Raw genomic sequence first — 27,378 nt, 5'->3', positions numbered from 1 at the left:
TACTAACCATCTGTGGCTCATGTTAAAGGCTGTTATGTAGGCTGACTGCTTGAGGGAAGGAATTATAAAATGCTTGAAGGACTATAAAATAGTTTCAAATTGATTATAATCAATTGTGGAAAATACATTTGGTTGAGATACAGGTACACACGTGATGGCAGCAAGAAATGATCAAGCAATCATTTGTACAAAATGAACCAATACTGACTATGAATCGTATCATTATCCACAAATTATGATTGGAATCAAAATGACTGAAATGAATATACATCCCTACAATTTGTGACAGTCCTTTGCAATATTTTAAAACTTTGCAAAAACCTTAACCAACTTTTTTTTTTTTAATATTCTAGATTTTTCATTTAACTATAATCCTAATTTGTCTTCAAATGCAGTTGACAGTCATGTAAAAAGTTGACTTGGTGATGTACAAAGATAAAGACATGAGTCTAAATAGCTTTTTTCTGGCTATTTCTTTTTAAGTCAATAAGTAACTCTTCTATTATAATCTTTAGTTAGTTTGTTTCTGTTGTTCCTAAACCACAACACAGGGCTGTAAATAAATGCTCTCTATAACTTCTATTTGCCTTACTTTCGACCACTTTGAACACTGTACAGTTACTGTAACTAAAATTGTGTTTAAATCAGTCATTTAGCGTGCAAAACCTATGGCACAGTTAAAGCTGAGGAGAAACAGCTGCAGGAAAAAACCCTTCCTGCGCCTTCCAGATGATGCTGACTTATCATTTTACTGTCCCAACCCATCTGTGCCTCAAGACATGCAGCTTTAGCATCCTGGAACATAAAGTGTACGGGAGGAAGAGTAAGGGAGGATGATGTTAAGATGCAGAGCTGCCAGGAAGTTGGCCCTATTGTTCTCGGAGCCAACAGAGAGTTGCTCTCTCCGCTCGGATTCTTACACAAACAACACTCCGTTTCACTTCAAATATATCTTGTCCTACTTCCTGTCTCATTGCGCAAAAGGATTTATGTATTAAATAACAAAAAAGGGCGTGAGAGGAAGTTAAATCCACACATCATTTTAGTGGTGTATAAAATGGTATAAAACAAATTTGTCACTGAATGTTTTTAATAGCAGTACTTGATTATTGCTGTAACACACAGGTAGTCATCACAGGAAGCATCATAAGCCACTTTTCACCTTTTCCTGGTGTGTTAAAGCTGAGTGACAACCCTCCCTCTGAACAGGTCTGCTGTGTCATTGGACAGGGAAAACGGAGAGGAGGCGGAGGAGAGCACACCTTGGTTAATGGTTAACTTGCCCTTCTAGGAAGTAGCAACAGAGAACACTCGATCCAACCTTTGCTCAACATTTCACCATGACACGGGCAAAGCAAGAACTAGAATGTTAATTCTGATGCAATGTTTGCAGATCGACAGAAAACAAAGTCTTAAATAAAAGGGATTTGTCAAAGAACAGGTAAGACTTTTCCTAAACCAATGTTCCCGTAAATGAAACGGTTTTGACAGTTTTCTCTGTGATTTGTGATATTCTTCCAGCTGAATACGGGTGTACAAAACATCTCTGAGTACAGTTCAGTACATGTAGGGTAAAGTTTCTCTAAACTAAATGATCAAACACTCATTTGAGACTTTAATCGTCTTCTAAATCTACAAATTTTACTGATAAGAGTATTTTTAAATAAGTCAACTTTTAAAAACGTCAGACATTGTCACACTGCAGTATTGTTCTTTGAGGGAGAAAGGCTACTCTTCCTTATTACAGGAAAACACCTGTGCAGTATATTTGCATTTCAGTGCTCCGCATTACCCTGCAAAAAGAACCTGAAAGAACAAACACAAACTGTTTACAAAACCTAACAACACAAGCAAACACTTGTGTCTATTTGTGTGTTGATTTGTACACCTGGTTACAAGCATCTGCTGATAGACTAAATGTAAATGAAAAAAAAATAAAATACAACTATTTTTTTTTATTTTATTTTGTATTTGAACTGAATTAAAGTCGAAGCATTTTATCTAATCCTACTTCTGGCTCAAATCTTTTATATCATTAGGCGTTCAACACCTGCCAGTTAGGAAAGAAATGCCTGATAAAATATTAAACTCAGATACAACATTGTGACCAGCAGCACGAAAGGTCATTAAAAAACTTTAAAAGCTCTTATTATTATAATCATACAAAAAAACAAACAAACATGTAGCTAAAACATATGCTAATGCTAGACATTTAGCTAGGCTAAAGATATGTTTTCTGTACTTCTTTTTTTTCCTTCTTCTCACACCGTGCATTTGCAAAAGCACGTCTATTTGGCTGATTTTATTCGCACAAATTTACTTGCAACCAAATACAAAAGCTGATGAAAATTCCTGTTGCTGCACAGACCACAAGTATTTTAAGTGCGTCCAAAGCTAAATGTCCCTTTCCCTCTTTTTTCAACTAGCTAAAAACACCTACGCAAATGCTAACTTTTACGACAAATTTAGCTAGACTAAAAATATGTTTTATGAATTTCCTTTTTCCTCCTTACACTCTGCATTTACAAAAGCTCTTATCTTTTTAATTATACATAAAACCTGAAGCATCTATGCTAATGCTAGCATTTAATCAGACAAATTTAGCTAGGCTGAAGATATGTTTTCTGTACTTCCTTTTTTTCCTCCTTCTCTCACCCTGCACTTGCAAAAGCACTTCTACTTGGTGGATTTTATTCGCACAAATTTTACTTGTGACCAAAGACAAAGGCTGATGAAAATTCATGTTGGCCACACAAAGATGCACATTGCTGCTTAGAACACTTTTTAAGTGCATCCAAAGCTAAATGTTGTTGTTAGTCACAGAGATTACCCTGACACTAACCCTTTCTCTGGGTCTGTGCGCCCCCAAAAATTTAAAAAATTGAGTGCTTGAGCCACTTTCCCCCTTTTTTCAACTACTGTGCACCTATGCTAATGCTAACTTTTACAACAAATTTAGCTGGGCAAAAGATGTTTCCTGTATTTCTTTTTTTACTCTTTAAAATACGAAAACACTTATCGTTTTAATTTTACCTAAAACTTGACACACCTATGCAAATGCTAACTTGTAAAACAAATTTGGCTAGAGATTCGTTTTCTGTACTTCTTTCTTCTTCTTACACCTTGTGTTTGTTATGAAATTAATTCCAGTACATTTCTCCTTAATGTGACAAGCAGGGACAAAAATACGGGTTATCTATTGTTTCCACACTAAACAAACACGCACCCTTTGCTGCTAACACTTGGTGGATATTTTACCTGGTGAATCATGCTGTGGAAAAGCCCATTTTTCGTGTTTTGTTCCATGGTTGGAAGGTTAAAACTTAACATGAAACTAAACAAGCCATAAACTTTAGTTTAGCAAAAAAATAAATACATATGGAACACCTTTTTACTTTGTTTACCGGAGAGTTTTTAAGTGTAAATGTTTATAGGATTTGCTGGAGTGGAGGTCAACTAAAAGAGGTTCAGAGAATGAGTTGTGAAAATCAGTGATCCTAACAGGAACAAGCAGAAAAATAACCTAAAGGATCATTAAGTCCTTTTATTCAATGCTCCATTATCTTCCCTGAAACAGTAAAACTTCTAAAGGTTACTTTTACTTTTAAAGGAGTCTGATCACACCCCATGAACAGAATGCATTTCTGATGTTTAATTCAGTTTGATGACAGAGGCAACATTTCTCCCCCTCAGGCCATCATTAGTGTCTATAAACTGACACTCAACTCATAATTGGGAGCAATGAAACAAAAGAAATGACTAACACAAACCGCCTTCAGGCTTCTGAGGCACATATTTCTGTCTCGCCTAGCTCCCTCTGCTGCTTTGATTGTGTGTGTTTTGTTGTGCATTTGTCTATGTGAGGATGGAGCAGGAAGAGATAAAGGCTGCCCGGTTGCTGTGTTTACCGCTAACAGCTCCGTAGGAAAAAAGCTCGAGAAGGTGAAGCGGAAGGAGCTTAATGGTTGGGCTCCGCGGCAAGACATCTCTTACTGTGAAAAACCTCCTCAGGAATGAAAGTTAGGCATAGAGATTATACAAAGCCTTGTAAACAATCACTTCATGGATAGATTTAGGGTTAGTTACCATTAAAGAGCCACTACAATGTAGCTCTATAGTGTGTTTTTAACATGTTTTGTAGCATTTTTCTCATAACGGAGGACATACATAAAGAAAATTAAGATTAAAAAATCTATTTCTGAGTATTTATTCATTCAAATTATCTGTAAAATCCCATAGGAAAAAGCTTGTGACAGGGATTTAGGTGCTACAGTTGGCGGACTACAAGCTTCCTGCTCCCTGCATATTCTTGGAAACAAATATGTCTAATAACTTATTCAATTTCCTCATCTGAGCTGGCATCTGTTTTTAAAAAAAATATGTTGAACCTGTAGAGTTACGATGGGATCGTAAGCAAGGGGAAAGAGTGTAAACCAGGGGCATAAAGGCAGGCCTACTCCGTGGCAACAGTCCTGCAGACAACTCAGACAAATTTCTGATGAACTTTGTCCTAGAAAACGACCCAGATTTATTTTATTTAGGCTAAAAAAACACAATAAGCATAAGTAATAGACCACTGAGAACTCTTTTTCATTATATCAAAAGATGATTGGTGTAGAAATTTAAATTATAACGGTGAAGAATATATATCAAACACAATAATTGACACTTTAAAAGAAAAAAAGAGGTATAGTGTATGACACAATGTAGTTATTGAAGGTTAAAATATGAATATATTTTCCTTTAAAGTACTCTCATAGGTGTATTCTTATTCAACCTAGTGGAGGTCTGTTTGTAACCTTGGCAAAAAGTCATCTGGCTCTGTCTTATTCCGTTTGCAGGATTTCTTTTTGAAAGAAGCCTCATAAAAAATGTCATTGTGGGAGCTCCCAATCCCTCCATCTCTCAGTAAACCCCTGAGAGAGTTTGGCCTTAAAGTGCCTATGTGTAGGTCACCACTGATCAGAGCTGGAGCTGAAGAAAAGGTTCCCTCGTTTTTTCTGTCATTTGATACCAGAATAACTGCCAATTACGCTACAAAAGACGCAATCCAGATGTGTGAGTGTTAGTGGAAGGTTTTTTTTATCCAGTTTACTTCACCTTTAGGGGAAAAAAAGTGGTCTTGATTCCTGTGAACATGCTGCAAGACAATTACATTTTTAAGCCGCTTCCTTTTGCCACCTGGTTCTGATTATTTCATTTGCTAACCAAATCTAATTTAGAAAAGACAACTGCTGCAATGAAAGGTAAAGTAAAAAAAAAAACATGCATGTAAAGAGCTATGCCAAAAGTTCTTTGACATGCACCAGTTTGTCCTGCAAAAAAAAAGATTTCCGTTTTCACCCACTTTCACGGGTTTAAGTTGTCTCCTTTTCTGAAACATGAAACTCAGAGTTTTCCTGAATTTGGAGTTCACAAACTCAGAGTTTCAACAAATCCCCCTTCTTGAAACGGGTCCCTGGTGTATGAAACCTGTTTTGAACACTGTGTCTTTCATGTTTACTGGACACCAAACTGAGAGCTCTCCTGTGACTCGTGCATGCAAACGTCTTACAATTTTGCAAATATGTGTACATAAAGGTCGTCTGTCACGCAAGCACGAGCCATTGTGAGGTACATGTTTATATTTGCATGAAGAACATCATTGACATGATGTCAGGTCTTATATGCAAAAGTTATCACAACCATGCAAAACAGAATGCTTTTGACAAAGTTCTGTTCTATAAATGTTGATATCTGACCTCACATTACTATAGATTCTAATGGAATATATTACAACTACTTTTTAAATAGAAAAAAATCACACTGTTTACTGTGAAAATATAATGAGTTTCTTTGATCATTATCAAAGCATACGTTTTATTCTAGGTTATATTTCCTACTTTGTGCAAAGACACTTCACAGGATTTCCTGGCAACGCCGGCAAGTTTCATTCAATTGTAATTTTACAAATCTTCTTTAACTAAAATCAATGGTCAAAATAATGAAGCAAAATGGTCAAAACTGCAGTTTGACTAGAACGTGAGTCTCAAATTTGGTTCTCAGAGTCCCAAGAATCATGTGGATGTTTCTGAGTTCACATTTTTAATATCATTTTCAAAGTTCTCATCCAAGAAAAGTCTGCTATCTCTTCAGAGAAACATAATTGCTGTAGTTTCTGGCTAAAAAATCCACCTAGTGGTCTTTTAATACTGATAATGCCATTTTTAGCCAAAATCTAAAAACCTGTGTCGCTTAGAACATAGTTTCTGCAGAGCGGCAATAATTCAATAGAAATTTGCCTCTGTGGTGTGGGGGGAACGTTGGTGCGGAGCAACCCAAGAGAAGCTCAAAATATGCATTTCCATCCACTTCACCTAATAAAATGACCTTATGTTGCAACTTTTTGACAGCAAAAACACAAGAGACCCTTTTTTAAAGCTGAAAATAAATTCAAGTATCAATGAGTTAAGCTGTTTTAGAAAAAAAAAGAGATTTTATGTTCTGGTAAACATGCCGAGCTACTTTCAGAACTGGCATCAGATTAGAATTGAGCAGATTAAACAGTGTGTAAATATTGTCTTGTGAGATTTTAAAGTCTATTAGCTTAGTTTGGATTTAAATTGAAACAAACACCCCAACTTTTTCAGATTTTGGCTCTACTTTGAAGGAGCAAAGCAAAGAAGTTCTTAAAAACAAGTTTATATTTTTTCTTTTTCTAATACTATTGTCTAGGGGAACTTGTTTTTTTGCAAAACATTTGGTGTGACAGATGATTTCTGACAGCTTGTACTCGGTAATGACGTCTGGTTGAAGGGATCCTTGTGGCATTCCTCTTTTTGTGGCAACAAACTCCCTATTCTTAGAAGATAAAGTGAAAAATTCAGGTCATTTGATTGTTAATGTTGATTCTGTGCTGCACAATTATGAAATATGCAAAGAGATCCCAGAAACAAAGCTAATTGGGTTAAACAGCACCATGTATTTATAGTGAATCTACATATCTGAAGTAGTTTTGTGGGGTTTTTTTATGATTTTTTTTTTTTTTTTTGTGCAAAATATAAAAATTCCTTTGATTTATTTTTTCATTTCCTGCAGAGCCTCATTGGATTGTGACAGCAGGACTGTGGGCAGTATTTCGGGTTTAACAATCCTCACAAGAAGGATCCTGCCACTCAATTCTGCCATCTAGTGGAGCTTTCCGGAACAGCAAGCCTCAGACAGAGACTCCCCTCATCCGGGGAAATGCCTGCCCTGCAGCATCTCTCCTTCACATCTCATTTCAGCTCTGCCCATTAACCACAACACAAACCAGATGGTGAGAAAAATGAAATCCATCAATCCAAAGCTGCCACGGATCTTATAGGAAGTGAGACACATTCGGCAGATAGTCTCACAATTCAGGAATTTATGAAAATCTTGAAGCAATAGACGGGCCTCATCTTTCTCACCTAAAAGAACAAAGCCAGATGGCTTTACAAAGAAATGCAACGGCTCCACCAACAACTACGCTTCTAAATGGTAATTTTTACCATTATCACACCGCCTCAAAAATCAGCACAAACTCCACAAACATCATGTTTTGTAAATGTTTGCGTATTCTCTCTGGCAGTGACTACACTCGACCCGACGGGGAAATCCAGCAGTCACAACTGGGAGTTCTTGGTGGCGGTTGTGGTCACAGCCATCTCAATCTCCATTATTATCGCAATTCTGGCCAAGTGTCAGGTGGTTCGGCAGTACCTGGCCAGCTACAGGCACAAGCGGCTAAGAGACGCAGACGTTAGCAGCCAAGCTGAGCCATCAGGTTTGTCTTAAAGATTCAGTTTTAAACCATTTTAGAATAATTGAGTTACACTGAATAATGTATGTTAGCTAAAAATAATTTGACTTAACAGCTTTTATTTTGAAAGATTTCTTTGCTTTGTTTTATGATGAAAGTGTTTTATGACATAAGAAATCTTTCTGGTTATGTTGTAAAGGTTGGTCCAAAAAGAAGTAGGAACTATTAAGATTCCTGGTTCTTATGATTTCATTATTAGGAGTCGTTTGTCCCTAAAAAATAAAAGATCAAAATAAAAGCCAAACTTAGCATAAACTGGTTGTTTTGTCTTTCCATTTCAGATTTTGAGGCTGGCTTTGACATGCGAGGACGCTATGGAATGGACCGTAACTGTGTCCCGCCCATAGCTGAGGAGGATGATGATGGCTTCATTGAAGACAACTACATTCCCACCAATGAGAGGGCCAGAGCTGAGAGAGCAGCAGAGAGCCTGGACACAGACACAGAGGATGACATGGACGAGATAGAGTTCTCCATTGCTTAGTCAAAGTGTTGAAGAACTCAGAACCTCTGATTGAAAAGTTCTGGTTGAGCCGGAAACCAGGAGGAGACCTGACTTCCACTTGTTCTTCTATGTGTCTTTAATCGAAGTAAAACATCTGAAGTACAGAAGCTAAATATGGTTTGATTAAAATATTATTAAATAATGCTGTTAATCTGTGTGTGGGGGGTTTAAGGTGGACTTGATTTTAATTTTGTTTTGAGCAAGCTTGGAAAAATCTCTCTCTTTTTTTTTTACCAGGTAGTTAGGTCCATACATTTCAAAAATAATTCGTTCACTTCAACACAAAATCTGGTTAAAGTTTTTAATCTATGGGATTTTATTTAGTTTTTACCTCTATTTATTTTTAAATTATCTGTATTTCTGACCCAACTGACTGAAATCTGGTGCTTTTATTTGCTTCAGTTCAACCTAAGCATTTCTTTCCTTTTAACACATTTTGAAACCATGCATGCATTAAACATCAAACCATAATATTTCCACCACCATGCTTCACTATGACCATTCGTTTCGTGAGTCTATTTACAATGGATTGTGCATGTTTCTGCAGCCAAAATGTCTGAATTGTACTTTTGTGATGACTTTGACATTGAGCATGTCAAGTCATATATTAACTCTAAAAAAAAATAAAATAAATGACACTGTTTGGACTTATTACCGTGTTTAAAAGAGAAATTCCGTTTTGGCAAGTATCTTGTTCATAAAAGGAAAACACAGATTTACTAAGCTAACAGGAAAACTTTTAGTATCTTTTTAATAATATCAAAATAAGAACTTGCTCAGATGTATCATGAATGACTAATCTTAAAACAGAATGATTTAGCCTAATGTAATAGAGCAAATAGAAATATTTTTATAGATGGTTCAGCATCTCACAATTTAAACAGTAGCAGTAGCTATAGAACATTTAGATATCAGACGGTTAATTAGGGAAAAATAGGCCATGTTTGCATGTTCTAGGTTTTTTTTACAGTGTACATATAAATGTCAGGCACTTAAAATAACATTGAATGATTGTTTTTCCTGTTTGCTATTTTTTTTCTTTTCTAATATTTTGTAACTCTTGGTGACCTGGAATGCTGCATGATTTCTAATGTTGTTTTATTGTCAAATAAAAAATAAAAAAAACTTCAAAAATGTTTATTATTATTCTTAAAACCCCCACATACCTGGAACAAGCAGCTCAAGGTAAATTTCAGAAAACTGTATTTATTTTTTAAAAAATTGACTTCAAAAAGTACGGAGTGATATTTGTGCCATTATTCCAAGCGCAACACTCATTGTTTTGAACGTAAAAAAATGTGCAAAAAAATTCACTTGAAACACAAAAATACATGCAAACAAAATGATGACATCAATCTTCATGTCCATGTCTGTGATTGGCTGGTTTTTGTGGCACATTTGCAACACTGTGCTCAACTCTGTTTAAAGCACGTATTTGCAAGTTTCAAGAGTAAAAATGTTTTAGTTGCACATATTTTACATATTTTTTGAGTTGCAAGTGCAAATTTATGTTAAAGGGCAAAATAGTTTTCTGAGCACAAAACTTTTTTTAAGTTTTACACGCAAATCAGTGAGTGTTGCTCTCGGAATAATGGCACAAATATCCCTCCATAAAAAAACATTTTTTAATTAACAGATAAGCATGTATACATATGAATAAATAGATTGAGTCCATATGTAATTCTGATGTTAATGTTAAGTACTTTGAACAGAAACAAAATTGTATAGTTGATACTGAAAAGTATGCTTCTAGTTTCTGTTTGCTTTATTGAATGAACACCACCAGGAATCCTAACAAACACCGAGTCATTGAAACTTTGAATTAAACTACAGTAAATAAGTTTGACGAGGCGTCTCGGGGAAAAGCCTGGAGCCTCGGAGATCCTGTAAATCAGACCAGGCGGCTGATGAGAGCGGTCTGACAGGTCTGCGTGGAGCTGTCAGGCGAGACTTCACCAGGAAACACGAAGGGTGAAGCTCACGGTAAAACAGGAACACTGTCAACACGGACTTCAAAATAAAAGCTTCTTTTCGTTTTCAACCCGGTGAACGTCAATATAAGAGATGGGGGAAAAAAACTGCAGCACTAAAATAAATAAAATCAATCAAAATAAAATAAAGGTACTTTTTATTATATGGAAGATATTTGTGTACATTTAAGAAACCCATTCTTCAAATGCTTTAGGACATTTAAAAAAAAGCAGAAACATGTCAAAAGTATATACGAAAAAAAGTATTTTTGAGACACGCATTAAGAAAATGTTCAAGATGGTTTTAAAGGGGGTTTGATTTTCTAAAAAAGAGACTGTTTGCCATTAACTACTTAGAAAATGTATCAAAACTTTGTAAGAAGAATATGATGGACCGGATCCTCCAGAGGCAAAATACTGCAAAATTAAAGGGCTCTGAAACAGAACTGTGTTTTTTGTTTGTTTGTTTGTTTGTTTGTTTTTTTGCACCCCCCTATCTGATCTACAGCTTAAAACCTGTTAAAAAGGTTACAATTAAAAAAAAAAAATCTTATGTTCCCTCAAAAATATTGAGCATCAATCTATTTAGAGTCTTTAACAACAGCAACATTTTAATGACATGTAGAAAAAAATGTCAACATATTTAATTTATATTTATTACCATGTCAACTGAAAGTAAAAATGTTATTCATTTATTTTTATTTTTTTTTAAATTTACTTATTTTCTACAAAAAGCTGAAAAAATATTTGTGAGTGAATGAAACTCCCCACTTATATCTGAGTTTTGATTTTTGTTTCTTCTTTATTTATTTTTCTACAGATGACATATTTAGAAACCCTGCATCACACTTTAGGTTAAATTGGTTAAAAAATGAATACATAAAAAAAAAAAAAAAAAGAAAAAAAACTTCCATCATGGTGCATGGTATAATATATTTCAGTTTTAAATATTCTCTTTTGAAAAAAATGAAATTGTATTTAGTCATTAATTTGAAATAAGAAGGCAACTCTTTTGAAGTGTTTATTTGTTTATTGTTCTACAATTTTTGAAAACCTTAAAATAAATACAATAAAAATAATAGCAAAGATGTTCTTAAAAGTCTTTAAAGTGCTGGATTGGGTTGCAGTAATTGGCATAAACTAATATTATCAAGTGACGTTTCAGTACGCAATGAATTAATGAGTTAACTGTTACTCCCTTAAATAAAAAATGTAGATTATTTCTTTGACATTTTCATCTCTGGTTTGGTAGGAGGTTATGAAACAGAAACCAAAATGTTTATTTTAAATGGAAATATGCTGACAATAAAAACAAACAAAAAATATTTTTTAAGTAAAAAAAAATCTGAAACTACTTTAGTATTATGTGAAGAATAAACAACCGTATAGAAAAAAAAAACTAAAAAGAATGATTGAAAAGTTAAAGCAGGTGTAAACCGGAAGTGCAACGTTCGTCATTATGGTGAGTTTGACGATCCTCTCCGGAAAAGCTGTGAGTTCGAGCGAAACGCAGCGAGCAGCGAGAGCGGAGGAGAGGAGGATGATGGGAGCGAGTTTTAGCCTGGTTTGGTGACCCAAATCTTACAGTAGAACAGGATTCCATTTCACCCACTTCTTATAGTTGAAGATTTTGGTCCCGCAAAGATGTCAGCGTCGGCGATATTCATACTGGACCTTAAGGGAAAGGTAAGTTTGAGACGACTTAGTGGAGGGGAAGTTGCCAACGAGGCACCTGCTGCAGGGAGGACTGTAGAGGAAATAGTAAGCTTCAGATACAACGTCTTATACTTCGTCAGTGAAACTTTGTAAGTCAGAGGCGTATTATTATTAAATAAAAACCTGACTAACTTGAGTGAGGTTGTTCCTCTGAGGTGGACAGGAAGACCAGCTGAACTTGTCAAACTCGTTTCAAATATGAGGCAGTACTTCACACACAGAGCGCCTGTTCTTGTGCGGCCATGCAGCTCTTATTGAACGCGATGTGTCCCGTTTCCAAGTAAAATGCATCACTTTGTTTGGCCTAAACAAGCTGTCCCGTAGAGGCTATAGAGCCCCGTATATGATTGATAGAATATACATAATGATGTCAATAACAGTTATACAGTCATTGTTTAGTCACACACTGTATTGAATCTTTATTTGTGTGGGTCCAAATGACTAGAAAGTTCTACAAGGACAATTACAGTATTGTGGTAACTACATTTATTTATTATAGTTTTTTTTATTTATTTGCTTGTTTGTTCAATTTAAGGTGAGACTTATTGTTTTCTAAAGAACTTTGGTTATTTCCCTATTAATTCAATTGTATTTTTATAGCCCGATATCACAACACCTGGTCATGAAATATAAACAATAGCTGGTTGATACTCTAAACTAAACAGACTAAGCTAAACTGGTTATCCCTGCCTTAGAGCCACCTTCTCGGTAAGGAAAAACTCCTAAAAAAATACCAGACTGTTTCTAGGAAAAAGAAGAACCGTCGGGGATGAAGGAGGGATCCTCTCTCAAGATAGACAAATGATGTACCAGGACTGTTAAAGAACTGTTACACAACTCAGCTTTGTTATATTTTTAAAGTGTAGTTTGTTATGTTCTGTATTCTTATAATCCCATAGCTTGATTACAGTTTGATGGAATGAAGTTTAAATCTATGGACACAACAGGCATGAAACATAGATTTAAGAACAAACTAGCTTCTTAAATGCGTATTTAACCCATGGTATTCACACTGAAAAAGAAAGGAGGGACTTCCTCATCTTCCTTTTCTTTATTTTTACTGTTTAATAGCACATGTTCACCACCTATAATTGGGATAAGCTTGGTGCGAAATGTGGAAGTGGTGCAAATCTTGCTCCAGGTTTTATCTTTCACAGTTTTATTCCAATATATGAAAGACTTAGGCCAAATCTCAATTCTTCCCCTGCCCCTATGGCTTCTCCCTACCCCTACATTTAGCCCTCCAAGAGGGGGGTAATGAAAAAATAGTCTCTTCGAAGTTGGACGACACTACCCCTTGATGACGTCCTCATTATTTTCCGGTCATCCACGTTAGCGTGTAGCTACCAGTGCTCGGAAAATAACAACATTGGTTTTAGAATTTTAAAAAGTCATGCTAAAACAAAAAGTACCTCCTTACGTGTAAATGTAAGCTTCTGTGCTTCAGAGCACACCCATGTGAAAAAATACATACTTTCGGCGGAGGGATACACAGTCAAAAGTCCCTACGCGTTAAACAATTTGGACATCTTTACCCCAACAAATGCCCTGTAATTGAAGGAGTAGCTAGAAGCTGTATGGATAGAACTCGGATGTGGCCTTAGTGTCATAAAATTCTATTTGGTAAACTGCAATTATTAATTTCTCCTATATTTGATCAACTATCATATGGTTGGCACTTCCTTGAATTACAAGGGATAACGTCCATATATCACTACCAAATCTGGGAATCTTGTAAAAGTTTGACCTGGTTTAATTTGAAATGTGTGTTCATTGACTACGTGTTTTGTTTGTACCAAAAACGGTCTTAGAAACTTGTGTAGCGACGTGCGGTTGCGAGAGTTTTGTTCGCGGAAAGGCGAAATGCGCAAATACAGATATTAACTGAGCCTTTTCATTGAAACCGATGACTGGAACGCATATTGCCAAGGGCGGTGTGAAGGTACTTTAACCCTTCTGCAACCTTATGGGGTCCAGATGACCCCTCCCATATATTGATGTGTGATCACTTCCATGACAAAGGTGGACAGGATTTTGTGTCTGCCACGGACACCACAGAGGTTAAAAAAAAAAAGTTCAGTGTGGTCCAAATGACCTCACTTTTAATGTAAACATGCGGGTAGCACAAAACACTACTCTCTCCCTTATCTGATATTATCCAATCCCAGTTTAATTCAAATAGATATATATCTGTGCCCCTTTTCTGTAGTGTTTTTCCTTATTTTTTTTCCTGTGGTACTGAGCCAACATTACTGACGGTCCACCACACTGACATTTCGTCTTGTTCCTTTCTCTCCTGCCCTCTGCAGGTGGATGCACATCCAATCAGGTTTTGCTGTCTCCTCAAGCTGAAGAAATGGCATTTGAAGCCGGCCATTTAAGTTGGATCAGCTCTGGGGTGCTTGCTTTGAGATATCTGATGTGGTATTGTAAAGAAAATACCATCAGATGTCAATGATCTTGGTTTTATGTCATCCATACTAAACAAAAATCGTCAGTTGAATTGGTTTAGTCTGACAAAATTAGAAGAAACTAAATTGATGTGTATATTTTTGTTTGAATAATTCTGCCAGAGTTACTGATAAAAGAAAAAGGACCGTCAGTTTGATTAAAGATGAAACATTCCGGAGTCTTTAGGAGGGCAAGAGAATTGCTGAAGAAGCCTTGTCTGCTCGACAACAAAACCCATCGGGAAGAAGGATCTGTCCCTCACAGCCTGGATGTCTGATTGCACAGATTAAAGGGTTTCTCTTTCTCACTGTTGTTATCTATTTATCTCGGCCCTGGGGCAATTCAGCAGCGCTTCATCTTCAAATCCTACCCTTCTCCTGCCTCTGCCCTGACCAGATGAGGTCCCATCTAATGCTGCTGGAAAGAGAAAACTGTGCTAAACTTAAAAAAGATTGAAAATAGAGTAGAAAGTTGAGTGAAAAATATCGGAAGTGACATGGATAAGAATCATTATTCAGTCTTGAAGGCATTAAAGCAAGCTACAAACAGACGTCCTACTTTGGTATTCAGAGAGGTTCTTAAAAACACAAAGCTACCGCAGGAGCCACTTTCCACCCGGGCCCTTCATCCTCCCACTGCCGGCTCTGCCTCTTCCCATCAACCCTTCTGGCTATTGGACCGTATGCCATGGCTGCTGGGACCGGTCGCACCCCCTTGAAATGTCAGCCCATTGAAACCAACATGCTGTCGTTTGTTCCCGACGCCTCCTGATAGGGTTTCTTAGAAGTGAGCAAACTCAACTTGGAATTTAGCAACTATCAGGCGTATAATGTTCACACCGGGCGTGACGTGTGTTCAGGAACACACTAAAAGGGGATTTTGAACGCACGTTTAGCATATGGTGTTCTTACTGAAGTGTCACTACCCAGTACTAGTGCTTCTACAGTTCCTACCATTGGAAAGCCTTTGTTGGAAAATCTCAAAGTGGGTGCAAATTTTGTGAATCTCACTCTAGGCATTTTCTTTCACAGCTCTGTACTGATGCCAAAAAGACTTGTTGTCATATATTTCTGGCTGGGAACAAACCACAATCATTAAATAATCTCCAGAAGGTTGGCACTACCATGAATTAAAACAGAAGACATCCATATGTCTCTACCAAATCTGAGTCCTTGATTGGTAAAAGTTCAACCATGTGGTTTTGCTTTCAATCCATGTTCAATAGCCACGCATTTTGTACAAAGAACCCTAAAACGGTCGTCGAAACTTCCGTAGCGATGCATGAATGCGAGAGTTTTGAACTGAGAAGCCCTAAATGTGTATTTGCGTAGACTTTTCGTTGGAAGTGGTCGATTAAACGTGTTCTGCCGATGGTGAGATGATCATGTCAGCATAACTAAGACTTTACGACTAATTCAGTGGAAGTGAAACACCAGTGACTCCAAAACGTTTGAGTGACTTGGACCAAAAGCATTCACTGAAATTGCCAGATTTAACACTAAGATCATGAGGCCACAGATCATTAAGTGCAGACACATTTAAAAGGTAAAGGAGTCATTTCTTTGAGAACTTTCCGTAAGTGCACTGAATTTGTCCCAATCTTCTGGTTTATTTAAATCCACTGTTCTCCGACTTCTACCAGTTGAAAGCTCCCGGATCACTTTTGGAAGCTACCACAGAAACCCAACATCTGTCCTGTCAGACTTCCTGTCTGCTGTGCTGATGAAGGATATGCAGTTTTATTTGTTTGGACAAGCTCCCACTTGAAAAAAACAACAGATTCTTGCTTAAAATTAGAAGTTTGCTTAAAATTCTAAATATTTTCATCTGTTAAACTCAGAACCAGCTATCCAGACTTGTTTATGTTGAGGTTTATGGCATTGATATAGCTAATTATTGGGAGAAAACTGCATGATTTAGGTAATTGTATTATCATTCATGTGAATATGATGGCGCCACCTCTTGCTTAGGCTTGCAGCAAGTAGATGAAGTTCTATTTTTGCATGGTACCATCCTAACAAAGAGCAACTTTAAGGCCTTGATTAATTTTATAACACACACTTGGAGTCTCTTGAGATCTCTTACCCATAAGTGAAAAAGTTGCCAAATTCACAGAATTTTTACTAAAAATCAGGAAAAGTTATGATCTTGATGCAGGTAACATGGGGTTTAGGTTTATCAGAAAAACTAAATAATAAATTCAAAAAACGCGAGCACACAGGGCTGTCGCTATGACTGTCAGTTCTTGACAGACTTTTCCCAATCTCAAACTGAGCAGAAAATCAGCGGTTGTGACCAATGCTAAATGGTTGCAATTGACCGTCCAGCTCTGTGGCCTCTTTATCCATTTTTCAATGCAGCATTATCTAAAGGAAGCTCCAGTTCATCCTAGCAGCTCCAACACAGTGCAGACCACAGTCAGATTGATCTGGGAGGGACTTCATTGGATTTGAATGGCCATTGTTCTAAAGAGTCGATGGAGAATACTAACAAATATTTGAATTTTATGTATTTATTCATTTTGGTTCTTTTTGCCTTAAAGTCCAGCAGTTGATGGAGAAATTTCTTATCATTTACCTTTTAAAAGTCACAAGTGAGTAGGGCTAGGAATCAGTGGGTACCTTACGCTACATGGCTCTCAATATCTTTGATATTGCTATGCTGCGATAATTGGTAAAAATCTTCTCTAAAAATCATAATAATATCTAAAAGCACACATTTTGGGGGGAATATATATACCCGTTTATTTTTTAGCTTGAACACAATCATAATAAACAAGTTTTCTTTTTTTGTAACAAATAAAAGATACTTTTGTGCAACATTACTAAAATCAGTTACACGTTCCAATGGTAATACTGTCTTTGACAAGCATCGACACCAATTGAATTTGAATTATCTGTAAAATTCAGTGTTAATAATGGTAAACATGAACAGCAGGTCCACTACTTTGTGAAAAATTGTTGTAAACAACAGAACAAAACTTAAATAGTTCAAATAGCTGCCAGGCATATCGGTGCATGCAACAGCCAGTCTTGCAGAGAGTACGCCCCCTATCTACCTCCAAAGATATGTCTCACCAAAGGATGACGAAAATAATATGTTACAGCCTCTTCAAACAAAATAAAAGATAGATGCTTGTTAAGAACCCATTGAGAATTAATCGTGGGACTAAATGTTGCAATATATCGCAGTATCGATATTTTGGCACACCCCTACAACTGAGAGGTCCACTTAGCAAAGCAAATAAAATAAATTTGGATTATTAACAAAGGTCTACTTTTTTATGCTCTTATTTTTATAAATATGTTTGTTTTCCAGTTTCTTTTTAAACTGCTTTCTAAAAGGTTCTCTTGGTTCTGGTTCTCTTTATTGAACTTCCTGTTCTCATTGCGGGCTAATTCTGCCTGACTAACTCTGAAGTCATCATCATTTAAATGACACGTTCATTTTTAAGATTGTGCTTAAAAAAAGAAATCCAAGTGTTTGTGCAATTGGTGACATTTACAGAACATTTTAGAACGGATGAGAAGACATCCTTAGTGGCACAATGCTAACATGCCTTTTTCTGATAATGATTAGACACATTTTTAATCTCCTTTTTTATTGATGTCATCTGTTGTTTCATAAAAATAATCATTTCCATTGCCTCTCAATTTTATGTTTTTCTCTATTTTTTTTCATGAAGGTCGTTAAGCAAAAAAAATAGTAAAGATTTGCTTCATTGCAGTCCTGCAAACTGCGTTTAAATAAAAAAAATACACTGGCACACCTTATCTATATGCAGTAAAATGGTGCAGCACATTGATTTAATGAGCCCTGGATTATTTCTGCTTTGGGGCTTGGTTGGAATATGCTAACTATTTGCACGAGGTGTCCTGTTTGATGTGTCCCGTCTCTGCCGACTCCTCTCCACAGGCTGATGTTTTCACAACTGAACGGGCTAACGGAAATAAATGTCAAAACATGCTGCTGCTAGGCAAAGACAGAGCTGCGCTCATCCATTCATTGTTATTTCAGAGAATTAGAAGCAGTAAACGAGAAAGTGAAGCTGTCTGACGACACATTGCAGCAAATGGGTCATTTCAGGGAATAATTGAGTATTCTATCATGGTGAAAGTTTATCCTCTTTGAGGTCATTTCCAAATATTATTAATATAATCATGATTTTAATGAGTTATAAATAAATTTTATAGCTGTTTAAGATGAAAATACTAAACTGCAGCTGTTCCGGCTGTTTTAAACTTTCCTTATTTTTCCATCAATGTTACAGTCCAGACCAAATCTCTGAAGTGTTTTTGTTTCCCTGAGTCCTTCAATATTGCATCTTTTTTTTTCCAAATATCTTCTTCCATCTAATCCTCTCCATCCGGTGACCCCTGAACTCTTCGAAGTGCGGTTTCATCTCTCCTCAGTGAACCTGAGCAGTGGCCTGTCCTCATCCCTTATCTGCCTAGATTGCTTTACCTGGCTGGAATGTTCTTTTTTTTTTTCATTTCCCATTTCCTCCCACCTTTGTTGCATCTGCCCCCGTGTCACCCCTCTCCGTCCCATCTCCTCTTCTACACAACAGATTTATCAATTAAAACGCAGGAAGGGAGGCATGGTGTGTGAGAAGTGTGTCACGTAGATCCCTGAAGCGTTCATCTCTTTCTGGAGTCGAGCAAAACTGCTGACTCATCCTGTTGTGTGCGTGTGTGTATTTAAGTGTTGTGTGCTCTTTTCTCTGCGTTATGCAGCATTTGCCATATTTCTACACAACACAATACCCTCAAGTATTGGATCAATACTGAGTCAAATGTGAGTTGCGTCTTTTTGTCATTGTGACGTGTGTTCAAAAAAACGCTAAACAGGGGTTCTTGAATGCACTTTAGCCCATGGTGTTCACACTGGACAAGGAAGGAGGGCCTATTTTTCTCACTCCAGGATTTTGCTCCATTCTAAAATATGAAGACTTGATGTCATATCAAACCACAATTTATTAATTTCTCCTCCTCCTCTGTTTTTAAATGTTACAATGTACCAAATCCAGGTCCCTGATTGGTCAAAGTTTGACCATTTTTAACTTTTAACGTGTATTCAGTGCGTGCATGTTTTTTGCGTAGAGTCGGAAAGTGTAATTAAAAAAATGTCTGTAGCTATGTGTGAATGCAGGCATTTTGAACACAGAAGCACAAACTGCGCATTTACACATGTTTACATACTTTCATTGTTTGAATGTGCATTATAGAGGGCGGTTTGAGTGTGGCTCCAGACCTGTGAAGTCTCTTCAGAACAGAAATGTTAAATCAGAACTCAGGCGTTCCTGGATCATATCCTGAGCTGCTGTTGTAAACCCTTTTATTTTCCCTTTCCTCAGCAAACTTCGACTCACTGCATGAAAACACGTATGCTAAATCATCAATTAACAGTCCAACAACAGCTTTGCCGATTAATCAGCGGAAAAAATACGTTCTTCGTAAGGGGAAGTGTTGCACAGAAAAAAAGGGAAGAGACTCGTACCTTGATTAATAATCACAAAAGAGGAATTCCTCTAAATTGACTTCTCATCGCTTCACAGAAGAGCTTCCAGCATTGCGAGACGGTCTGTTTTAGCCACTATTCTCAAACATTACCACTTTCTGTGTCCTGCATCCAATGACAGTAACACGTTACAAACTGGAAACTTAAGACCCACTCCAATGAAAATCATATTTTTAGTGTTTTTAACATGTTCTTGTAGCATTTTCTCATAGTAGAAGACTTGTATATAGATGAATTTACGATTAAAGCTACATTTCTGAGTATTTCCCAATTCCAATTGTGTTAAATACGAAAACTGGATGCTAGAAAAAGCTCCAACAACACAGCTTCTGAAATGGCCGAAGCCTCCTCTCTCCATACAAGACATGATGAATGTTCAACACCCGTGCCTAGCTAATTTCAATTCTGCCTTAAAACTGTACGAATGGATTGATCCAATATTGCTTGTCGTTATTTTTGCATCGCTAATGTTAGCTTAAGGCTATAAGCTCGCACATGAGTGCGCAAACGGAGCTCTCAGTGACAGAGAGGGGGAGAGAGGCAGAGTGCTCTGTGTCAACAGTCCCGCCCACAACCTAGAGTTGTATTTCTAATGAGCAACTGCCACTGTGCATAAAATATCTTAAAAAGCAACAAGCATTTTTATTGATTGAGATCACTGGGAATGTTTCTACAATTGGAATAAAAATGATTGGAGTGGAACTTTAAAATAAGACCAGTCATTACTCTTTATTCCTTTAATTTTGAAAATTGTGTTTTAACATATTCTTATAGTGTTTAATGATGGAGGAGCAGATGAAAAAAATAATAATCGTATTTGTGCCGAAAATAATACTCTGATGCATCCACATGTTGTCTACTATATCCATATACAGGTATGTCTTTGTTTTCCTCGTCTGAACTGGCATTTGGTTTAAGACTGTACGGCTCTGGTAGCTTTGATATTGCAGATGAGGCTGTAAACAGAGTAACAAGGAGAAGTGAGGGATTGCCTACAACTCTGAAGCGAATTTCGAATTAACCCTTGCCGTTCTGCAGATGCTATGTCCCAGAAAATAACTTTTTTTTTTCTTTTTACTAAAAACAACATAATAATAACTAAAAGACCACTGGGAACACTTTAAAGGGCTCAGTAGATGATCAAAGTGGGGTTTTATATATTTGAAAGAAATGGAAACTTGCTCTTTTGGGATGCCTGCACATTTTCACGTGTTTTGTTTGTTAAAAAATCAGAAGAAATTAAGAAGAAAAACATTGTTGGTACCTTTTGATGTTTAAAAAATGCAGCTGTAAACGGCATAAAGGTGAAGTTGAGATCACACAGCCTGCAGCCGCTAAATCCACTTCACATTTCAGGAGCCAAAACAGAGGAGTTTGTTCAGATTTTGAACCCTTTTGAATCTTCTGAACCCTACCTGCTCCGATTCTTCTTTCATCTGGAGAAGCGGGTCATTCATCATTCATGATGAAATATCCATCAGTGCATTAAAGCTGCACAGATGTCAAAGCTTGAAACACAGTTTGTACATTTCCACTGCATGAGAGCTAAAAAAAAAGAGTGAGGGTCCTGGTGATTTTTTTTCCCAGCGGTTCCCAAAGATTACTTAAGCTGGAGTGCAGGTTTGGTGTCTCAGCCGAAAGGCTTTACATCTTTAATGACCGAGTCGATTCTGATACTCTGGATTTTTGTTATCGTTCCAGGTCCTGATTGGTCGTAACTACATGGGGAACATGGACATGAATGAGATTGACCACTTCATGCCCATCCTGATGAAGAGGGAGGAAGATGCAGAGATGACGCCGCTGGTCAGCCACGGCTCCACGCACTTCCTGTGGATCAAACACAGCAACCTTTACCGTATCCAAAGAGACATCACCTCTGAGTGATGCACACACACACAATGCATGATACTCGCCATTCAAGGCTTTGCTGCAATGTAATCCAGGTCAGTGCACTGGGCAGCTCCTGAAAACCTCATCTTCAGTTTGATCACAGGTAGAGATGTGCTGCCCGCATCCTTATTCCCCCCACACACACATTATTATTCCAACATCACACTCCCGTCGCCACTAACTGTTATTCCCAGTGCATTGCATTACACATACCTCCCCGTAGCCATGTTCCTAATTGCTTTTGAATCTTCCGTTAACCCGAGTGATTTGTTCATCTCTGAATGTTCCTGAGCCTCGTTCAGATTTGTGTGTTTTTTTTCCCTCAGAGATGCACAATTTTCCTCTTAACTGTAACTTCCTCAGTGGTGGCGATGACTAAGAAGAACGGCAACGCTGCTCTCGTGTACTCCTTCCTGTACAAAATAATCCAGGTGAGGGCATCACGAGGATTCCCTCAAAAGTTGAAAAAGTTCACTGTTCAGATTCTCGTAAATATCTAAAGATTGGAGTTTATTTGAAGTTCGGAGACTCTAACTCACCATATTTCATTTCTTTCAACTACGCTTTCTCCCCCCTGTGCATTGTGAAGTGTTCCGCCTGCATAGTAACCCACATAACTGCTTGTTTACCTCTAAATTAATGATGAAGCATCGGTTCTGTTACTCATTCTCCATGCAGCTAAAATATTGTGTGTTGTGGTTTTGAAGATCCTTTAACAAACCTTTTCGTGTTTAATAAAAAAAACAGCAACATGGTCAAACATCACAATCATCTCTGTACCTCCAAATGCTGAAACATTGAATTGTATTTTTATTTTACCACTTTTTCATACTAAATGTTTTGCAGGTTTTTAAGGAGTACTTTAAGGAGCTGGAGGAGGAAAGTATCCGTGACAACTTTGTGACTGTATACGAGCTGCTGGATGAAGTGATGGACTTTGGATTTCCCCAAACCACAGAGAGCAAGATCCTACAAGAGTAAGAGTTGCAGAACTATATTCCATATATACCATCCTATGTGTGTGTCTGTGGATTATGGTGCCACAATATATCAATAATATCAAATTATATTCTAGTTTAGTGATGTCTACATTTAAGCTTAAATGTAAATATGACCTAATTTTGTTTTTATCGCTATATCGCATGCCGGTTAGCATGAAACTCAGCGTTTTTAACGAGTTAAAGCTCAAGATTATACCTTATAATACTATAAAAATGAGATAATCTAACTACTAAGTTACTGATTCTGAAATTCTAAATCTGTATTTATATAGCTCAGTAGCTATTTTTTAGCTACCTAACATTAAAAACAATCCCTAATATTGTCAAACATACCTGAGTGACATCATATTTATGATCATAGATTTGAAGTAAAGAAACCTTGAAGTAAAGAAAAAAACTGTTCAATCAAAGCATGATTTGTCAAAAAATTTAATCAATCAAAGCCAGAAAAAAACATTTTGTAAACTACTAATGGCATAAATTACACCTCTAGCTGAAAACTGTTGTGGTTTTGTTGTTGTTCCGAAGTGGGCTTAGCGCCAATATGACATCTTTAAATAAAGGGCTTCAATTCAAAGCGTGTTACTGACTACATACACTAAAGATATAGTAGTATAATGTAGAGGGAGGCTGCACGGTGGCGCAGTGGTTAGCGCTCTTGCCTCACAGCGAGAAGGCCCCGGTTCAAATCCCGGCTGGGACCTTTCTGTGTGGAGTTTGCATGTTCTCCCCGTGTATGCGTGGGTTTTCACCGGGGACTCTGGCTTCCTCCCACCGTCCAAAGACATGCTTCATAGGTTAATTGGTGACTCTAAATTGACCCTAGGTGTGAATGTGAGAGTGTATGGGTATGTGTGTGTGATTGAGGCCCTGCGGCAGACTGGCGACCTGTCCAGGGTGTACCCCGCCTTCGCCCATCAGTGGCCGGGATAGGCTCCAGCACCCCCGCGACCCTGAAAGGGAAGAAGCGGTCAAGAAGATGGATGGATGGATGTAGAGGGATATCCGGTATCTGTATGAAAAAAGAAGGAGTTTGGTTTGGTTGGACTCCGTCAGGGCAGCCTTTTATCACCTTTTCTGTTCCTAGTCTTTGAGGAGAGAATTTTTAAGTGCAGTCTGGGGCCAGAGGGGATCTGGTTTGGGAACCACAGGATTTCATCTCTGCTCTTTGCAGATGATGTTGTTCTGTTGGCTTCATTGAACCAGGACCTCCAGCATGCATTGGAGCAGTTTGTGGCTGAGTGTGAAGGGGCTGGGATGAGGGTCAGCACTGCTAAGTCTGAGGCCATGGTTCTTGATCGGAGAAAGGTCTTTTTTACCTCTCATGTGGAGGAGTTTAACTATCTCGGTGTGTTTTTCACAAGTGAGGGAAGATCGGAGTGTGAGATCAACAGGTTTTACCAAATGATCTTTGTTCCAACGCTCCCCTATGGTCATGAACTCTGGCTCATGACTCAAAGAATGAGCTTCCTCTGTAGGGTGTCTGGCCCTCAGAGATAGGAGGAGAAGCTCGGTCACCTGGAGGGAGCTCGGAGTAGAGCCACTGCTTCTCCACATCATCGGCATCTGCTCCGGATGCCTCCTGGACGCCTCCCTGGAGAGGTGTTCCGGGCATGTCCCATTGGGTGCAGGTCCTGGAGAAGATCCAGGACTCGCTGGAGAGACTACGTCTCTCGGCAGGCCTGGGAATGCCTCGGGGTCCCCCCAGAGGAGCTGGATGGGGTGGCTGGGGAGAGGGAAGCTTAGACTGCTGCCCCCTCGACCTGATCCCAGATGAGCGGAAGAAGATGGATGGATGCATGGATATAGATGTGCTTGATTTCTTTTCTCTGGGCCACAGTTATGTTTCTATTCCAGCTGTTTTCAAGTTTTTGATTGGTGGAAAACACATGTTCCATGTTCTGTAGAAGGTAGAGACCTCAGGGCTGGACACCTTTGGTATAAAGAAAAAACACATTGGGAAACTTGATAGTGGACTCTTTAAAATGTAGAATTTTTCTTACTGTGGCTGACAAAATATTGTAATAGCAGTATAATGACTCTATGTAAGTATATTGTATTTGCGTAACTAACATGTTTTCAAACTGAATGTTTACACTGCATAAAGGGGTAGCCTAAAAATTAGAAAAGAGTATTAATCTTAAGAAGAAAATCACTAAAGCTATCAGTCGTGCAGCAAGGAATTTTTACTGGGCGAGAAATCTTATAAGATATCAAAATCTAGAAACAAGGTGTTTCACATAAACATTAAAAAATGGAAAACTATGCTAAAAAAAATCTAACTATTAATTCAATTTGAATGTTAAATAGAACCATTAAATATTTTGTTGCTAGTTCTAAGCAAATGATTTCTATTTTTCAGTTTTCATGCACCTACTTGTAGTTCATTATGATTACTGTGACAAAAAATATAGGATAAAAAGTGGAAATAAGTGGACAAATGTGAAAAAATGAAAATATCTTAGCACAAGTTGGCCCAATCTAAAACTAACACTTATTCTCAGAACATAAATCTATTTTTTTGTTTCCAAAACACGGACACTGAATACCAGTCTAACTTGTCAACATTTACTGAAGTTTACAATAACATCCTTAAAATTGAACCAAAAATTACAGTTCAAAGGTACTCTGGGTTTTTTTTCTTATTTTAAGTGTTCTATCGTCAAGAGTAAAGGGTTTTGACTCATTTTAGCAATAATTTTCTTATTTCTAGATCACAGCCCTTAAAATAATGATTGTTCTGACTTTGAGAAAAGCTTGGAAAGGTGTAAAGCAAAAACAAGTTTTGACAACTTAAAACCTGGTAAAATATTTTGATTGTCAAAAATCTATCAAACATTTACAGTGTAGTCAGTTTTGTTGCTATTTTTCTACCCTTCCTCATTTTTGTTTCAGTTGTTTGTGTGTTAGTTCTGTGTTTTGGCATCAGACTGGAGAAGAGGTGAGATGAACTTCTCTCCTCTGATTTTAATAAAAACTATCAAGGTTTTTTTTCTTGCTTCTAACTGAGAGTTCTTCACTCAGATAGAGGCTGTTTTACACAATCGGAGGCACAAATCAACTATTTTTGGGACAATTTCTTTCTTTTTGGCAAGAATATCTAAAGATTTAAAAGCTGCCTTCCCTGTTTTCATTGTGTTGTAAGTGTACACATGGTTGCTTTATTAGCACTTTCCATAGAAAGCTTTACATATGTTCCCTTTAACCTCTACATGTACTTGAGTTCTCTCACTTTGCTTTCCGATGTCGACGAGCGTTCTATCTGCACCGCTCACACTTCTTTAACTCTTCTCTGTCTCAAGCGCATGTGTGTGTGTGTGTTTGGTGTCTGGATTGTGTTGATAATTACCAGGCTCCTATTGGCACTCCAACACAATGACACCATCAGTTGGTCACGTTTACAGCTCTCAGACAGAAAAGCCTCGCTCTTCTCCTCTTCAAGGAGACGTGTAGTCATCGTCTCTTTTTCGACGCGCATCAACAATGGGCACACACACCCCTTCCCCGTGTCTGTCTCTGGAGGCTGTTCTTGTTCTCTAACCTCTTTATGACCCAGCCTCAACAAAACACCTCTCGCGATGCGGCACTGCTTACCTGGAGAGAGTGTCGATGTGCGAGTGTGGGTGGAAGCAAATGAGGCTGGAAAGATTCACATGCTCTGGATTTTTTTTTTCCTCTTTCAGCTTAAAATTTCCATTTTTACCTTGGCAGCACAGAATTGGAAGTCCTCTCAGAGCACGTGGTAATGTCAAACTGGTTCAACGCTGCCGTGAAAAATCTCTGAGTTGTGTGCAGTTTTTGCCACTGTTCTTGTTATGCTAATGTGTCAGTTTGCTGCCAAGCCCTTTTCCAGAACCCTTCATTAGCACTTCTGAGGCCAATCAGGGCATAAAAAAACAAACAAACAAACAAAAAAGCCCAACGGAACAACAAAAACATGCCGAAAATCGAACCCCAGCCCACATGCCTTTCATCTATCCGCGTTTGCAGACTCTCCTGCTTGTCAGATGGCATTCAAGAGCCTGTAGTTAAAAAGAACTGGGGCAGAAAACAAGGGAAGAATCTCTTGTCTTTATATGCCAATCAGATGTTAACTGTTTTGTTTGTCTTGTTTTGTTGTTGACGTGTTGGAAGAAGAGCATCATGAAGTTGTTCTTCATGGATCGTGAACCTCGCACTCGAACCAGCTGTTTCATTTATCGCTGCTGGTCGAGTGATGATGAGAGTCATGGTGCTAATCAAGCAGTGGTTCCCGATTCTGATGATGTTCTACACGGCTGCAGCTCATTGTTCAGCAGGAGACGTTGTGTTGTTTGCTCTGGCTGCTCTCTGGGTCATTGTGAGAAAACCCGAGCAGCCAGATGTTTCCTTGGGAAGGTAGTGGAACACAAAGATGTTTACAGGCATATTTGCTTATTGTGCAGTAACAAAACTTTTGAACACAATGCACCTCAGCTATTCTTTCATGACTCTTAACTTTAATTTGAACTGTGAGTTTTC

General features: G+C 37.8%; 2 protein-coding genes across 3 annotated transcripts in view; both read left to right on the top strand.

Annotated features, from left to right (window-relative positions):
• Nucleotides 1-1,283: 1,283 nt before the first annotated feature.
• lg4h1orf210 (linkage group 4 C1orf210 homolog) lies at nucleotides 1,284-9,461 on the top strand. Its single transcript, XM_024278228.2, has 4 exons — nucleotides 1,284-1,441; nucleotides 7,078-7,500; nucleotides 7,592-7,786; nucleotides 8,104-9,461. The coding sequence occupies exons 2-4, from the start codon at nucleotides 7,449-7,451 to the stop codon at nucleotides 8,304-8,306; spliced, it is 450 nt and encodes a 149-aa protein (XP_024133996.1). The 5' UTR covers nucleotides 1,284-1,441; nucleotides 7,078-7,448; the 3' UTR covers nucleotides 8,307-9,461.
• A 1,321-nt stretch (nucleotides 9,462-10,782) lies between these two features.
• Nucleotides 10,783-27,378, top strand: part of ap1m3 (adaptor related protein complex 1 subunit mu 3) — a 31,789-nt gene continuing 15,193 nt past the window's right edge. For both annotated transcript variants that reach the window (XM_024279363.2, XM_024279362.2), the window contains exons 1-4: nucleotides 10,783-11,983; nucleotides 21,686-21,842; nucleotides 22,241-22,308; nucleotides 22,724-22,854. In XM_024279363.2, coding sequence (XP_024135131.1) covers nucleotides 11,942-11,983; nucleotides 21,686-21,842; nucleotides 22,241-22,308; nucleotides 22,724-22,854 — 398 coding nt within the window. In that variant the 5' untranslated portion in view covers nucleotides 10,783-11,941. The remainder of the gene's footprint in view (nucleotides 11,984-21,685; nucleotides 21,843-22,240; nucleotides 22,309-22,723; nucleotides 22,855-27,378) is intronic.

Source organism: Oryzias melastigma, linkage group LG4, assembly GCF_002922805.2.
Source record: "Oryzias melastigma strain HK-1 linkage group LG4, ASM292280v2, whole genome shotgun sequence".
NCBI lineage: Eukaryota > Metazoa > Chordata > Actinopteri > Beloniformes > Adrianichthyidae > Oryzias > Oryzias melastigma.
Note: the sequence above shows the minus strand (reverse complement) of the source record. Positions and strands in the feature narration are given on the sequence as shown.